Below are 17,311 nucleotides of genomic sequence, written 5' to 3' on the forward strand. Positions count from 1 at the left end.
CCCAAAACATTAAAGATCATAAAAGAAAAAAGATGGACTCAATGCTAGAGGCACTAATACACGGCATTAACAAGATACAAACCATAACTAACAATGAACTAACTCCAGAAGATAAGCTACATATGTGGGATCTTCTAAAAATTAAACACTTATGCTCATCAAAAGATTTCACCAGAAGAGTAAAAGGAGAATGTAGGGGAGGCGGGGCCAAGATGGCGGACTAGGTGGATGCTACCGCGGATCCCTCTTGCAACAAAGACTCAGAAAAACAAGTGAATCGATCACATACATAACAATCTACGAACTCTGAACAACAAACACAGACTTAGAGATGGAAAACGAACAAATACGGGCAGACAGCGACCGTTTTCAGAACTAGGAGCCAGCGTTCCAGGCAGGTGACCTTCGGAGCCCTACCTGGGGCAGAGCCCAGGGGGGCAGAAGGCACAAACAAGGGGCCCAGCTCTTCCCCCCCCGAACCCGTCCCGGGAGGGAGTCTAGCTGGTTGGGGCGGGCGGCATAGCGGCGCAGCCGGAGGGAAAAGCACCCAGGAGGCAGTGACTGATCTTGGAACGGGGACAGCAGCGTCCCAGCCGGGGAGCTGTCCCCCCGGAGTTTGGCGGGAAGTGGGCATGGTGCGAGCGGGGGGATCAGCTATATTTCCCTAAAGTGACCCCGGGGCGGGGCCCACACATTCGTGCAGGGGACGCCAACCCAGTTCGCGCGTGCAGTGTAGCGCATCAGAGGGAGAAGTCCCCGGGAGGAAGTGACTGGTCTTGGAGTGGGGAGAGCAGCGTCCCAGCCCGGGAGCCGTCCCGCTGGGATTTTGGCGAGAGCGGGCGGGGTGTGAGCGCAGGGATCAGTTATATTCCCCTGAATTGACCCAGGGGGCAGGCCCACCAGGTCATGCGGGTGACGCCCACCCAGTTCTCGTGAGCGGTGCGGCGCACCACCGGAGGGAGAAGTCCCCGGGAGGAAGTGACTGGTCTCGGAGCAGAGAAAGCAGCGTCCCAGCCGGGGAGCCGTTCCGCTGGGATTTAAGCTCGCGCGGGCGGAACGTGAGCGTGGGGTCCAATTATTTTCCCCTGAATAGACCTCGGGGGCGGGCCCACCCGTTCGTGCGGGAGACGCCCACCCAGTCCACGCGAGCGGTGCGGCACACCGGAGGGAGAAGTCCCCAGGAGGAAGTGACTGGTCTCAGAGCTGGGAGAGTGGGTCCCAGCCGGGGAGCCGTCCCGCTGGGATTTTGGCGGACGGGGGTGGAGTGTGAATGCGGTGATCAGCTCTATATTCTGTGGTGCTACACTCCTAGCTCTCTGATCCCTCCCCCACCCTCCCCAGGCGGCTCCATTAACATCCGAATACCCTGAGCCAGAGGGAGAATTCAGATAGGGATCTGACTGCATTTTTTTTAGCTGATTACCTGGAAAATCTAGTTTCCCAGTGATGGCTCGGAGACAGGAGTCCATATCAAACCACATAAAGAAACAGACCGTGACAGCTTCTACAACCCCCCAAACAAAAGAATCAAAATCTTTCCCAAATGAAGATACAATCCTGGAATTATCAGATACACAATATAAAAAACTAATTTACAGAATGCTTAAAGAGATCACAAATGAAATTAGGATAACTGCAGAAAAGGCCAAGGAACACACTGAAAAAACTGTTGAAGAACTCAAAAAGATTATTCAAGAACATAGTGGAAAAATTAACAAGTTGCAAGAATCCACAGAGAGACAGCATGTAGAAATCCAAAAGATTAACAATAAAATTACAGAATTAGACAACGCAATAGAAAGTCAGAGGAGCAGACTCGAGCAATTAGAATGTAGACTGGGACTACTGGAGGACCAGGGAATTAACACCAACATAGCTGAAAAAAAATCAGATAAAAGAATTTAAAAAATGAAGAAACCCTAAGAATCATGTGGGACTCTATCAAGAAGGATAACTTGCGAGTCATTGGAGTCCCAGAACAGGGAGGGGGGACAGAAAACACAGAGAAAATAGTTGAAGAACTCCTGACACAAAACTTCCCTGACATCATGAAAGACGAAAGGATATCTATCCAAGATGCTCATCAAACCCCATTTAAGATTGATCCAAAAAGAAAAACACCAAGACATATTATCATCACACTTGCCAAAACCAAAGACAAACAGAAAATTTTAAAAGCAGCCAGGGAGAAAAGAAAGGTATCCTTCAAGGGAGAATCAATAAGAATAAGTTCAGACTACTCAGCAGAAACCATGCAGGCAAGAAGGGAACGGGACGATGTATACAGAGCACTGAAGGAGGAAAACTGCCAACCAAGGATCATATATCCAGCAAAACTCTCTCTGAAATATGAAGGAGAAATTAAGATATTTACAGATAAACACAAGTTTAGAGAATTTGCAAAAACCAAACCAAGACTGCAAGAAATGCTAAAGGAGATTGTTTGGCCTGATGACCAATAATATCAGGTACCAGCACAATACAAGGTCACGAAACAGAATGTCCTGATATCAATGCAACTCAAATAGGGAAAGCACAAAAACAAACAAATTAAGATTAATTCTAAAAAATAAATAAACAAAATAATACACATAACATGAAATCATTGAAATCAATAGATAAACGATCACAATAATCAAAAAGAGGGACTAAATATAGGAGGCATTGAACTGCCAGCTGGAGAGTGATACAAGGCGATACAGAACGATACAAGTTAGGTTTTTACTTAGAAAAATAGGGGTAAATAATAAGGTAACCACAAAAAGGAATAGCAATTCCATAACTCAAGAAAAAAGCCAAGAAAAACGTAACGACTGAACAAACATAAAGTTAAACATTATGAAAATGAGGATCTCACAATCTGCTAAGAAAAACGTCTCAGCACAAAAAAGCAAGTGGAAAACTGAAATGGCCAACAACACACATAAAAAGGCATCAAAATGACAACACTAAACACGTATTTATCTATAATTACGCTGACTGTAAATGGACTAAATGTACCAATAAAGAGACAGAGAGTCATGGACTGGATAAAGAAACACGATCCAGCTATATGCTGCCTACAAGAGACACACCTTAGACTTAGAGACACAAACAAACTAAAACTCAAAGGATGGAAAAAAATATATCAAGCAAATAATAAGCGAAAAAGAAGAGGAGTAGCAATATTAATTTCTGACAAAATAGACTTTAGACTTAAATCCACCAGAAAGGATAAAGAAGGACACTACATAATGATAAAAGGGACAATTGATCAGGAAGACATAACCATATTAAATGTTTGTGCACCCAATGACAGGGCTGCAAGATACATAAATCAAATTTTAACAGAACTGAAAAGTGAGATAGACACCTCCACATTTATAGTAGGAGACTTCAACACACCACTTTCGGAGAAGGACAGGACATCCAGTAAGAAGCTCAGCAGAGACACGGAAGACCTACTTACAACAATCAACCAACTTGACCTCATTGACTTATACAGAACTCTCCACCCAACTGCTGCAAAATATACTTTTTTTTCTAGCGCACATGGAACATTCTCTAGAATAGACCACATATTAGGTCATAAAACAAACCTTTGCAGAATCCAAAACATCGAATATTACAAAGTATTTTCTCAGACCACAAGGCAATGAAGCTAGAAATCAATAACAGAAAAACTAGGGAAAAGAAATCAAATACTTGGAAACTGAACAATACCCTCCTGAAAAAAGACTGGGTTATAGAAGACATCAAGGAGGGAATAAGGAAATTCTTAGAATGCAACGAGCATGAAAATACTTCCTATCGAAACCTCTGGGACACAGCAAAAGCAGTGCTCAGAGGCCAATTTATATCGATAAATGCACACATACAAAAAGAAGAAAGAACCAAAAACAGAGAACTGTCCCAACAACTTGAACAAATAGAAAGTGAGCAACAAAAGAACCCATCAGGCACCAGAAGAAAACAAATAATAAAAATTAGAGCTGAACTAAATGAATTAGAGAACAGAAAAACAATTGAAAGAATAAACAAAGCCAAAAGCTGGTTCTTTGAAAAAATTAACAAAAGTGATAAACCTTTGGGTACACTGACTAAAGAAAAACAGGAAAGGAAACAAATAACCTGAATAAGAAACGAGAAGGACCACATCACAAGAGAGCAAAATGAAATTACAAGAATCATTTCAGATTACTACGTAAAATTGTACTCTAACAAATTTGAAAACCTAGAAGAAATGGATAAATTCTTGGAACAATACTACCTACCTAAACTAACACATTCAGAAGTAGAACAACTAAATAGACCCATAACAAAAAAAGAGATTGAAACGGTAATCAAAAAACTCCTGACAAAAAAAAGCCCTGGCCCGGACGGCTTCACTGCAGAGTTCTACCAAACGTTCAGAGAAGACTTAACACCATTACTACTGAAGGTATTTCAAAGCATAGAAAAAGACGGAATACTACCCAACTCATTCTATGAAGCTACCATCTCCCTGATACCAAAACCAGGTAAAGACATTACAAAAAAAGAAAATTTTAGACCTATATCCCTCATGAACATAGATGCAAAAATCCTCAACAAAATTCAAGCCAATAGAATCCAACAACACATCAAAAAAATAATTCACCCTGATCAAGTGGGATTTATACCAGGTATGCAAGGCTGGTTTAATATCAGAAAAACCATTAATGTAATCCATCACATAAATAAAACAAAAGATAAAAACCACATGATCTTATCAATTGATGCAGAAAAGGCATTTGACAAAGTTCAACACCCATTTATGATAAAAACTCTTACCAAAATAGGAATTGAAGGAAAATTCCTCAGCATAATAAAGGGCATCTATGCAAAGCCAACAGCCAATATCACTCTAAATGGAGAGAACCTGAAAGCATTTCCCTTGAGAACGGGAACCAGACAAGGATGCCCTTTATCACTGCTCTTATTCAACATCGTACTTGAAGTCCTAGCCAGGGCAATTAGGCTAGACAAAGAAATAAAGGGTATCCAGATTGGCAAGGAGGAAGTAAAGCTATCACTATTTGCAGATGACATGATCGTATACATGGAAAACCCTAAGGAATCCTCCAGAAAACTACTGAAACTAATAGAACAGTTTGGAAGTGTCTCAGGTTATAAAATAAACATACAAAAATCACTTGGATTCCTCTACATCAACCAAAAGAACACCGAAGAGGAAATAACCAAATCAATACCATTCACAGTAGCCCCCAAGAAGATAAGATACTTAGGAATAAATCTTGCCAAGGATGTAAAAGACCTATACAAAGAAAACTATAAAACTCTGCTACAAGAAATTCAAAAGGACATACTTAAGTGGAAAAACATACCCTGCTCATGGATAGGAAACCTTAACATAGTAAAAATGTCTATTCTACCAAAAGCCATTTATACATATAACGCACTTCCAATCCAAATTCCAATGTCATATTTTAAGGGGATAGAGAAACAAATCACTAATTTCATATGGAAGGGAAAGAACTCCCGGATAAGCAAAGCATTACTGAAAAAGAAGAAGAAAGTGGGAGGCCTCACTCTACCTCATTTCAGAACCTATTATACAGCTACAGTAGTCAAAACAGCCTGGTACGGGTACAATAACAGGCACATAGACCAATGGAACAGAATTGAGAACCCAGATATAAATCCATCCAACATGAGCAGCTGATATTTGACAAAGGACCAGTGTCAGTCAATTGGGGAAATGATGGTCTTTTTAACAAATGGTGCTGGCATAACTGGATATCCATTTGCAAAAGAATGAAACAGGACCCATACCTCACACCATGCACAAAAACTAACTCCAAGTGGATCAAAGACCTAAACATAAAGACTAAAACGATAAAGATCATGGAAGAAAAAATAGGGACAACCCTAGGAGCCCTAATACAGGGCATAAACAGAATACAAAACATTACCGAAAATGATGAAGAGAAACCAGATAACTGGGAGCTCCTAAAAATCAAACACCTATGCTCATCTAAAGACTTCACCAAAAGAGTAAAAAGACCACCTACAGACTGGGAAAGAATATTCAGCTATGACATCTCCGACCAGCGCCTGATCTCTAAAATCTACATGATTCTGTCAAAACTCAACCACAAAAAGACAAACAACCCAATTAAGAAGTGGGCAAGGGATATGAACACACATTTCACTAAAGAAGATATTCAGGCAGCCAACAGATACATGAGAAAATGCTCTCGATCATTAGCCATTAGAGAAATGCAAATTAAAACTACGATGAGATTTCATCTCACACCCACTAGACTGGCATTAATCCAAAAAACACAAAATAATAAATGTTGGAGAGGCTGCGGAGAGATTGGAACTCTTATACACTGCTGGTGGGAATGTAAAATGGTACAGCCACTTTGGAAATCTATCTGGCATTTTCTTAAAAAGTTAGAAATAGAACTACCATACAACCCAGAAATCCCACTCCTCGGAATATACCCTAGAGACATAAGAGCCTTCACACGAACAGATACATGCACACCCATGTTTTCTGCAGCTCTGTTTACAATAGCAAAAAGCTGGAAGCAACCAAGGTGTCCGTCAATGGATGAATGGGTAAATAAATTGTGGTATATTCACACAATGGAATACTACACATCGATAAAGAACAGTGACGAATCTCTGAAACATTTCATAACATGGAGGAACCTGGAAGGCATTATGCTGAGCGAAATGAGTCAGAGGCAAAAGGACAAATATTGTATAAGACCACTATTATAAGATCTTGAGAAATAGAAAAAACGGAGAAGAACACATCCTTTTGTGGTTACAAAGGGGGGAGGGAGGGAGGGAGGGAGGGAGAGGGCTTTTTATTGATCAATCAGTAGATAAGAACTGCTTTGGGTGAAGGGAAAGACAACACTCAATACAAGGAAGGTCAGCCTTATTGGACTGGACTAAAAGCAAAGAGGTTTCCGGGATAAAATGAAAGCTTCAAAGGTCAGCGGAGCAGGGGCTGGGGTCTGGGGAACTTGGTTTGAGGGGACTTCTAAGTCAATGGGCAAAATATTTCTATTATGAAAACATTCTGCATCCCACTTTGAATTGTGGCACCTGGGGTCCTAAATGCCAACAAGAGGCCATCTAAGATGCATCAATTGGTCTCAACCCACCTGGAACAAAGGCAAAAGAAGAACACCAAGGTCACACAACAACTAAGAACCCAAGAGATAGAAAGGGCCACATGAACCAGAGACCTACATCATCCTGAGACCAGAAGAACTAGTTGGTGCCTGGCCACAATCGATGTCTGCCCTGTCAGGGAGCACAACAGACAACTCCTGAGGGAGCAGGAGACCAATGGGATACAGACCCCAAATTCTCATAAAAACACCATACCTAATGGTGTGACTGCGACTAGAGGAATCCCAGAGACAATGCTCCCCAGACCTTCTGATGGCACAGGACAGGAACCATCCCTGAAGACAACTCATCAGGCATGAAAAGGTCTGGTCAGTGGGGGGAGAGAGATGCTGATGAAGAGTGAGCTAATTAAATCAGGTGGACACTGGAGAGTGTGTAGGCAACTCTTGACTGGAGGGGGGATGGGAAGATAGAGAGAGAGGGAAGATGGCAAAATTGGCACGAAACGAGAGAGTGTAAGGGCTGACTCAATAGGGGGAGAGCAAGTGGGAGAAGGGAGTAAGATGTATGTAAACCTACATGTGACAGACTGATTGGAATGGTAAATGTTCACTTGAAGCTTAATAAAAATTAATTTAAAAAAAAAAAGGAGAATGTATAGACTAGGAAAAAATTTTTGGCTATGGCATATCTAACAAAGGTCTAATCACCAAAATCTACAGGAAAATCCAACATCCCCACCAGAAAAAGACAAATAATCCAATTAAAAATGGGGAAAGGAAATGAACAGAAACTTCACCAAAGAAGACATTCAGGCAGCTACCAGACACATGAGGAAATGCTGGTGATCACTAGCCATTAGAGAAATGCAAATCAAAACCACAATGAGATACCACCTCACCCTGGCATTACTGGCACAGATAAATAAAAACAGAAAATAACAAATGTTGGACAGGCTTCGGGGACATGGGAACTCATGCACTGCTGGTGAGAATGCAAATTGGTACAACCATTTTGGAAAATGATATGGTGCTTTCTTAGAAAGCTAGAAATAGTAATACCGTAAAGAAATATGATTCAGCAATTCTACTCCTAAGAATATATCCTAGAGAAAATAAGAGCTATGTCACGAATAGATGTACGCACATCCATGGTCACTGTAGCATTATTCACAATAGCAAAAAGGTGGAAACAACCTAGATGCTCATCAACAGATGAATGGATAAACAAGCTGTGGTACACACACACAATGGGGTATTATGCAACGATAAAGAACAATGATGAATCAGTGAAGCATCTCACAACATGGATGAATCTGGAGGGCCTTATGCTGAGTGAAATAAGTCAATCACAAAAGGACAAATATTATATGAAACCACTAATATAAAAACTCATGAAAAGGTTTATAAGCAAAACGAAACAATTTTTGATGGTTACAAGAGAGGGCAGGATTGGGATTGGGGATGGAAAAACACTAAATAGACAATGGATAAGTGGTAACTTTGGTGAAGGGTAAGTCAGTGCACAATACTGGAGAAGCCAGCACAACTCGTAGAAGGCAAGGGCATGGAACCTCCATAGACATATGCAAACTCCCTGAGGGACCGAATTGCTGGACTGAGGGCTGTGAGGACCAGGGTCTCAGGGAACATCTAGCTCAATTGACATAACACAGCATATAAAGAAAATGTTCTCTATTCTACTTTGGTGAGTATCATCTGGGGTCTTAAAAGCTTGTGAGTGGCCCTTTAAGATACTCCATTGGTCTCACCCCATCGTGTGCAAGGGATAATGAAGAAAACTAAAGACATGAAGGAAAGATAAGTTGAAAGGACTAATACACCGCAACTACCACAGCCTCCACCAGGCTGAGTCCAGTACAACTGGATGTTCAGCTACCACCACCGACTGCTCTGACAGTGACCACAATAGGGGGACCTGGACAGAGCTGAAGAAAAATGTAGAACAAGATTCTAACTCACAAAAAAGTACCAGACTTACTGGCCTGACAGAGACTGGAGAAACCCCAAGAATATGGCCCCTGGACATCCTTTTAGCCCAGTAATGAAATCACTCCTGAGGTTCACCCTTCAACCAAAGATTAGATTGTCCCATAAAACAAAACAAGTCTAAAGGGGCACACCAGCCCAGGGGAAAGGACTAGAAGGCAGGAGGGACCAGGAAAGCTGGTAATAGGGAACCCAAGGTCTAGAAGTGAGAGTGTTGACATGTGGCATTGATAGGCAACGTTACAAAACAATATGTATACTAACTGTTTAATGAGAAACTAGTTTCTTCTATAAACCTTCATCTAAAGTATAAAAAAAAAATGCCAAAATTTCTGAAAGATATAAGGTTTAAACTTTTAATAAATAGAATAGCACTTAATCATATAATTCAAAATCACTCTAAATATAAGAATAACTCAATAAAATGCAATTGAATTGTACCCTATTTAAAAATAATTATTTTATAGACATTAAAGAAGCACCACATTCTTGAATTAAAATTAGAACTAAACAATCAAATCTTTACCATAGTATTAACTATTTGGATATTAAGAAATATCCCTTGTCTAATTTTTCTTATTCCCTCTGAGTAGATTTAGGAAGAGAAGGTAGGGCTCTGATTTCTGCTGGGAACAGAAAAAGAAAGGAAAGAGTAAACAAGGTGAGGGATAAATTAGCAAGAAAGAAGAGTCCTTCAACCAGGATGCTCAACCAAGGCTAGTGAGATGTGTACTCAAGGAGCCTGCGTGAAATGGGTCTGCAGTTTTCTTCTTGCAGAGTCTGTGTATAAATTTATACATCCTATAATGCAATTTCATCCTCATTAGTAAAGACCTCCTCCAGTAGTACTTCAGTGATCTGACTTTTTTAACTTGTCTTGTTCTAGAATTCCTAATGTAATGAATGAGTGTAATTATGGTAATAAGGGAACATACTTTACCAATGAAAAATTTAAACCTAATTTGATAGTTTATTAAGATAAAAGATGACTTATACTGTTTTGTATTTTTTTATTCCAAGTGAAGCCTTGTGATTTTCCAGAAATAAAAAATGGATATCTACATTATCAAGATTATTATAGACCATACTTTCCAGTAGAGCTAGGAAAATATTACTACTACTACTGTAATAGTGGTTTTGTGACTCCTGAAGAACGCTCTGGGGGTTACATAACATGCAGAAGAGAAGGGTGGTCACCAAGTGTCCCATGCCTCAGTAAGTAAACCTTTAAGAATTATATATTTATGAATCTTTCGGTGAGTAGAGAGAAAGCACTGAAGTGATTGCTTCTTGTATGATAAAAAACGGTGCATTAGGAAGAATGGTGCTAGTGAAAAGACCAAAATAGATTTATTCCTGAAAAACAAATGAGAAATAAAGATAGGAACTTTCTAAAATATCTCTAAGCTACATTTGTACATATTTTAATTATAAAAATTTCAGACAAATAGCGTGGACTATTGATTTTTCTTTTTCAGCAACCATTTGGTAATAGCTTGACTCTTTGTCCCTTAGTTTATACATCATTTTTTAGATTATTACACATTCTAATTTAAACATTGCAAAGATAATTTTTGGTTCAGTATTTGGACCAAACTCATGTTTTTCATTTGTTATTTTTATGGTCCTTAGAAAGATGCCATTTGTATGATGTGGAGAATGGATATTCTCGTTATTCAGGAAGATATCGTTTAGAGGGTCGTTCTGTAGATGTTCAGTGCAATCGTGGCTACAGTCTTCCAAATGGACATAGCACCATTACGTGTACAGAGCGTGGCTGGTCCCCTCCTCCCAAATGCATCCGTGTCAGTAAGTAAGATCTCAGAAAATTTTATAAGATTGGTATATATTAACCATAGCAAAATGCAAGTACCAACTTCTCATTTTGCCAATGGTAACTATTTAATTTTTTATCCAAGCTTGTAAGAGTGTATATACAAGTCTCTTGATAAATATTGAGCAAAATAAATGAGCGTGTTCATTGATATTACTCAGGAATACAGTAAAATAATTTTGAATATATTACTTGTTGGTAAAAATAAGTCACATTTAATATTACATTGAAGTCACTAAATTGGTTTACTCGAAAGGATTTCAAAATTCAAGCCAAAATATCATTCATGTATTCAAGCAGTAATTCAGCAAATATTTCTGCTATATGTCTGTGTGTATAGCTAGGAATGGATTTTTTTGGACATTGTGTATGTTCCACTAAGAAGGTGATTCCTAACAGTTTTCCATAGTGGTTGTACCAATATACATTTATAACAACAGTTCCTTGTTGCTCTACATCTTTGTTAATGATTGAGGTTACATTTCAATATTTATTAATTAAGTGGTTGTAAAATGCTATAGCATTACTCTTAATATGCATTTCTTTTATTAATTGAGTTGAGCATATACTCAAGTTTATTGGCAATTACTTTATGAATTGCGTTGATGTTTTTCTTAATTTATCATTTTAGGGAATTTTGGTATTGATTTGTTGGAACTGTCTATTCAGAATATTAATTTTCTTTCACTTATAAGAATTTTAAGACCTGCAAGCAATTTCTTCTCTTCTTTTACTACATTCAATGTTATTCTTTCTTTCAGGATTAATGCTTCTTGTGTCTTAAGAAACACTTCTCTACATCAAAGACATAAATTATGCTATATTTTGTTTTTAAAAGTTTTACTATTTCACCTCTCCTGTTTATATATTCAATCCATTTTGGGTTTTAAAGTTTCAATATTTCACATTTCCTGTTTATATATTAAATCCACTTTGGGTTGATTTTTATATATGGCAATAACCAAATCTCTTAAAAAATACAAAAAACTCAACATTTCCTCAGTAATCTGTAATTTATTATAAATTACATGTTGGCTATTAATCTGAGTTCTCTGGTCTCTGACATAAGTACATTTTTAGCCAGTCTTCCAGTGTTACTATATTGCTTTAATTACAGTAAATTTAAATAAGGCTGGACACCTGTGGAAAACCTTTTACCCTAATATTTTTTCTTCATTATTTTCTTATTTTTCTTGTGGCTTTGCTCTGATATACACATTTTAATTCAGCTTAGTAAATTCTTTCTAAAACTTTATGTAGATTATATGGAATTATCTTAGAACTCCAGATCAATTTATGGAAAGCAGGTATCTTTATGATATTGAGCCTTCCTATTGATGAATGCTATATATTTAAATTTTTATTTAAGTGTGTTAGTTATCTATTGCTGCTATAACAGAAATACTGCAAGTGGATGGCTTTAACAAGCAGAAATTTATTCTCTCACAGTTTAGGAGGCTACAAGTCTGAATTTAGGGCACCAACTCCCGAGGAAGGCTTTCTTTCTCTGTCGGCTCTACGGAAAGTCATCAATCCTTCCCTGTTCTAGGAGCTTCTCAGCCCAAGAATCCTGGTCCAAAGGACTTGCTCCACGCCTGGTTCTTCTTTCTTGGTGGTACTGGATCCCTGTCCTCTCCTTGTTTCTCTCTTTAATATCTCAGAAGAGATTGACTCAAGATAAAGCCTAATTCTGTAGATTATATCCTACCTCATTAACATAATGGACAAGTCATTCTCAGATGGAATCGTAGCCACAGACATAGAGGCTAGGATTTACAATACACAGGATAATTACATCAGATCACAGAATGGAGGACAACCACAAAATTATTGCCTAGCCAACTTGACGGACATTTTCGGGGTCACAATTCAATCCATGACATGTCTGTTAGTTCTTTTCTATTATGCATTTTTGCTTATGAAAATTTCATAACTATTATGAATTATGTTTCTTATATATATATAAATGTATATATAACATGATTATTATTTCCTTAAGCTTCAGAAATGTTCTTTTAATCTTTGGTGATTTGATTAATATTATTAATCTTGCTTAAAATTTGGAATTAACTTTCATTTGATGACCTTTGAATTTCTTCACTGCTACTTTTGTTTGTTCTAATTTCTTATTTTTTTCTTATATTTCTGCCTGAAATTTATATTATTTTGCTTGATACTCTTTGAAACTTAAATATTTTCTCATTTTTTTTTTACACTGCATTTTCTATTCAGAGAGATTGCGTTGGTTTTTGTCTTCCAGTAACTCAATCACATTAAAAATTTTAAGCAATTACATTTGAATTTCCAAGAGCTCATTTTTAAAATCAACTTTATTGAGGTATAAATTCCACAAAATAAAATTCACACGTATTTACTGTGTAAGCAATGAGTTTTGAAAAATACGTACACTCTTATGGCCACAAATCCTCTCAATTAAGAGACAGTTTTAATCTCAGAAGAGAGTAACCTTGTGCCCTTTTCCACTTAATCTTCCCCCACACCATTGCTCCAAAAGGTTGCCATGATACGGGATTCCAATGGGCTTTATCTTAAGTAATGTTCATCTTCCCTCCATTGGTAAAATCTTAGTCAATTGTAACAATTTCCAGCTCTAATAAACTGTACTACTGGGTTAATCTGGGTTTTGTTTATGTCAGGGCCTTGGAAGTTAGGCAGCACCTAGGCAAATTACGTTTTCATTTATAAAACTCCATAGATGAGGGGAACCATAAGCCTTTCATAACTTCATTTCTTGTGATTCTGTTGCCAAAATCAAGACCATTGTTTTTGAACTCTCTCCACTTTGATCTGTTGCATGAATACTCTTGCCCATCTATGTTTTCTATCATGCTGTTGTCCTGTCTGTTCAGTTAATTTTACCCGTTCTTCTAAATTTGTGTTTTGTGTCCAAGTTGCCTACCATTGTTTTCCTAACTCTGAAAATAATATCCCTTCTAAGCACCTAATATAGATCAGTAACTAATTTTCCTCAGTATGTAGATCTTCATTAAAGTCAAATTTGACTTGTCCTTGAACTCTTTGCCTGTGCCAATTTTGCCCAGGATACTTTTGGTACATTTTAGACAATGTTCAATTATCTACCAAATATAGTATACCATTAACTTCTTATTGACTGAATACAATTTAAGAATATGTTTTGGATCCAAAAAAGTACACTTACCCGGAATAATGTCATATGCGTGGTAAAAAGAAAACCAAATCCGTTGCTGTGAATTCCGACTCATAGAGACCGTATAGGAAGAGTAGCATCGCCCCATAGAGTTTCTAAGGAATGCCTGGTGAATTCAAACTGCCGGCCTTTTGGTTAGCTCTTAACCAGTATGTCACCAGGGTTTACATACGGGTTGTAAAAAAAAAAATTACCCTGAAATACATTAGTTTGTGTATGCCAAAGATCTTCCCATAGGTGCCCATGGTGGATATTGAGGCTATCAATGGTTGATATGTAAGCCCACCATGACACCCTATACTGACATTGGATTTAGTTTTACTAGTTTTCTTGACCTTGATTATTTTCCTCTATCCACAAAAAATGGTACAGAACAAAAGTCAGGTAGTAACTAAATTTTTGTAAGAAGTCATAATAAATATGTTTGGCTTTGTGCTTGTCTTAGGCTGAGTTATCTAGAAAAGCAAAACCAGTAAAGAGTATAAATATATATAAAGAGAGAGGAAACAGCTCAGATGATAGTACAGTCTGGAATGTCTGGAGTCTGTGGGTCAGGATAGAGGCTTCTTCTGATTCATGTAGTCTCGGGGTCTGGCAAACCCAAGATTGGCAGAGCAGAGAGCAGGGCTCTTGCTTATAGGCTGCAAAGATCGATGAATCCCAAGATTGGCAGGTCATATATTTGATATAGGCCACACACCCAAGGAAACTGCGTTTCAACTGATTGGCTACTCACAGCAGATCCCATCTTGGGGGTGATCACATATCAAATTTCAACAGGGAAGTGAGCACATTATACGACTGCCAAAACACTGAGAATCATGGCCCTGCCAAGTTGACACACAATCTTAACCATCACAGTGGGTTATATGGTTTCTACTGTGGCTACTTCACTGTGTTCTTGTAGCGTGAGAGTAGCCAGAGACAATATGAAAATGAATGAATGTGGCTGTGTTTCACAGAAACATTATAAAATGGATTTGATCCACGGGCAGTGATTTGCCAATCACAATTCTGAAGACTTGGGGTACATGATCGTATGAAAAATCAGGCATGCCAAAAATATTTTATGTCTGTGGTATCCAACACATAGTCATCTAAGTTATTGTTAACACAGTGGTCTGAGGCTCTGTTGTTGAACAAATGCTTCTGGGTGCATTCAGGAGTCCACAGCTCCCACAAGTTACTCCCAATAGGAAGTCTCATACAATTCTCTCATACAAATAAGGTCTTATTAGAATCATTAAAATGTACCACATAGATGACTTCAGACTGAATGCTCTTATAATGTCCCAGAACCCAATCTGTATTGTCAGCTTCAGACAATGGATAATTTCTGCAAGCAACTAGTTTCATCTACATGGGCATAAGTAATTCTACCTACGAGATTATTATCTTCTTTTTCTCTCAGCATGCAACAAGGCAAGAAAAACTACCAAGGCAATTTTAGCTTTTCATTTTTGCAATATGTATATTGGTTGCCTTTAGGCTACTACCTGAAAGGTTTGTGGTTTGAATCACCCAAAGGTGCTTTGGAAGAAGGGCTTGGCAATCTATTTCCAAAAGATGGAAAATCCTGGGGAGCACAGTTGTACTCTGAAACACATGCAGTATACATGATTTGGGATTGAATCAATATCAACTTTTTTTCTTTGTTTTTCATGATGTCTATCTAATTATGAAACCTTAGCTTGATCTTCAGACTGAGATAGCAACAGTATATCATTAGCATAATGAATAACAGTGCTTTCCAACTGAATCAAATCTTAATATTTTAAAATATGTTGAGGCAATAAGCCGAAGAGTTCAAATATACTTGTGGAAGAATAAGAGCATGCATAATAGTTTGTCCTACATGAATAGAAATTAACTTTGGTTTTCTTCAGAATAGTTACTGAAAAGCAAACATTAGCCAAATTGGTGACAGAGTACAAAATTTCTCTTAGCTTGTTGTGCAGCTTAAACGTTAATGGCATTTTGACAGATGCTTCTGGAAGCACTAGTTTTCTCAGTCTTCTGGAGTCTACAGTTAGTTTCCAGGATCCATCATTATTTCTCACTAGCCATACTGGGCTATTAAACAATGAAATTGTAATTATTAATGAACTTGCATATAATATCCTTAAAGTTGAAACTTTTAATTACATGTAGTAAATTGTTTTTATAATTTGGTTCTATAAGATTTGACAAATACATGAGTCATCTGGATAAATAAATATTCTGTAAAAATAACAGTCTTATCACTACAAAAAACTTCCTTCATAGTACCCCTTTGTATTCACACCGTTCTCCACCCTTAATGGATGAGAGTTCCAGTTGCTCCCCAGCCTTGCTAACACTTGATATGGTGAAGTTTTTGTTTTACTTTGTTTTTGTTTTTTGTTGTTTTTTGGCCATTGTAATCTCTCATTCCCTAATGACTACTGCTGTTGAGCATTTTTTCTGCGCTTGCCATCCATGTATCTTCTTTGATGAAACCTGTCAAATATTTTTTCTACTTTTTTACTATTTTTTAAATTGTTTATTGAAGTTTTGAAAGTTTGTAATATATTCTGGATAGTAGTGCTTTGTCAGATATGTGTTTTGCATATACTACCCTCCCCCTGATCTGTACCTTACATTTTCATTCTTTTTGTGGGGTCATTCATAGAGAAAATATGTTTAATTTTGATTCCAAATTTTCAGTTTTTTCTTTCATGAGTTATATTTATGGTGTCATATCCAAAAAGTGTCTAAGCTAAGACTATGTTCTCTTGTAGAAGTTTTATAGTTTTATGTTTTGAATTTAGTTATGTGATCAATTTTGAGTTAGTTTTTTGTATATGTGAGGAATATGATAATGTTCATTATTTTTCATTTTGATGCCTGATCGTTATAGTACCGTTTGTTTAAAAGACTATTCTTTTTCCATTGAATTGGTTTTGCTCATTTATCAGGTATCAACTGACTGTATATGTGGACCCATTTCTGGACTCCTTATTCTGTTCCATTATTCTATGTGTTTACCGTTTCACCAATATCACATACTGTTTTAATTACTGTGGTTTTTAGTAAGTCTTAAGAAATTTAGGTAGTATAAGTACTCTAACCTTGTTCTTGTGAAAAATTGTTTTGGGTATTCTAGTTCCTTCTACTTTCTATGTGAATTTTAGAATCAGCTTA

At 37.7% G+C, this 17,311-nt stretch overlaps 1 protein-coding gene across 3 annotated transcripts in view; it reads left to right on the plus strand.

Annotated features, from left to right (window-relative positions):
• CFH (complement factor H) overlaps positions 1 to 17,311 on the plus strand; it is a 115,325-nt gene that overhangs the window by 50,193 nt on the left and 47,821 nt on the right. For 2 of the 3 annotated variants that reach the window (XM_049868192.1, XM_049868191.1), the window contains exons 8-9: positions 10,146 to 10,340; positions 10,758 to 10,934. In XM_049868192.1, the coding sequence (XP_049724149.1) occupies positions 10,146 to 10,340; positions 10,758 to 10,934 (372 nt within the window). Of the gene's footprint in view, positions 1 to 10,145; positions 10,341 to 10,757; positions 10,935 to 12,408; positions 13,024 to 17,311 lie in introns of those variants that run through there. The other variant, XM_049868193.1, reaches the window with a different exon arrangement.

The sequence above is a fragment of the Elephas maximus genome, chromosome 24, assembly GCF_024166365.1.
Source record: "Elephas maximus indicus isolate mEleMax1 chromosome 24, mEleMax1 primary haplotype, whole genome shotgun sequence".
Lineage (NCBI taxonomy): Eukaryota > Metazoa > Chordata > Mammalia > Proboscidea > Elephantidae > Elephas > Elephas maximus.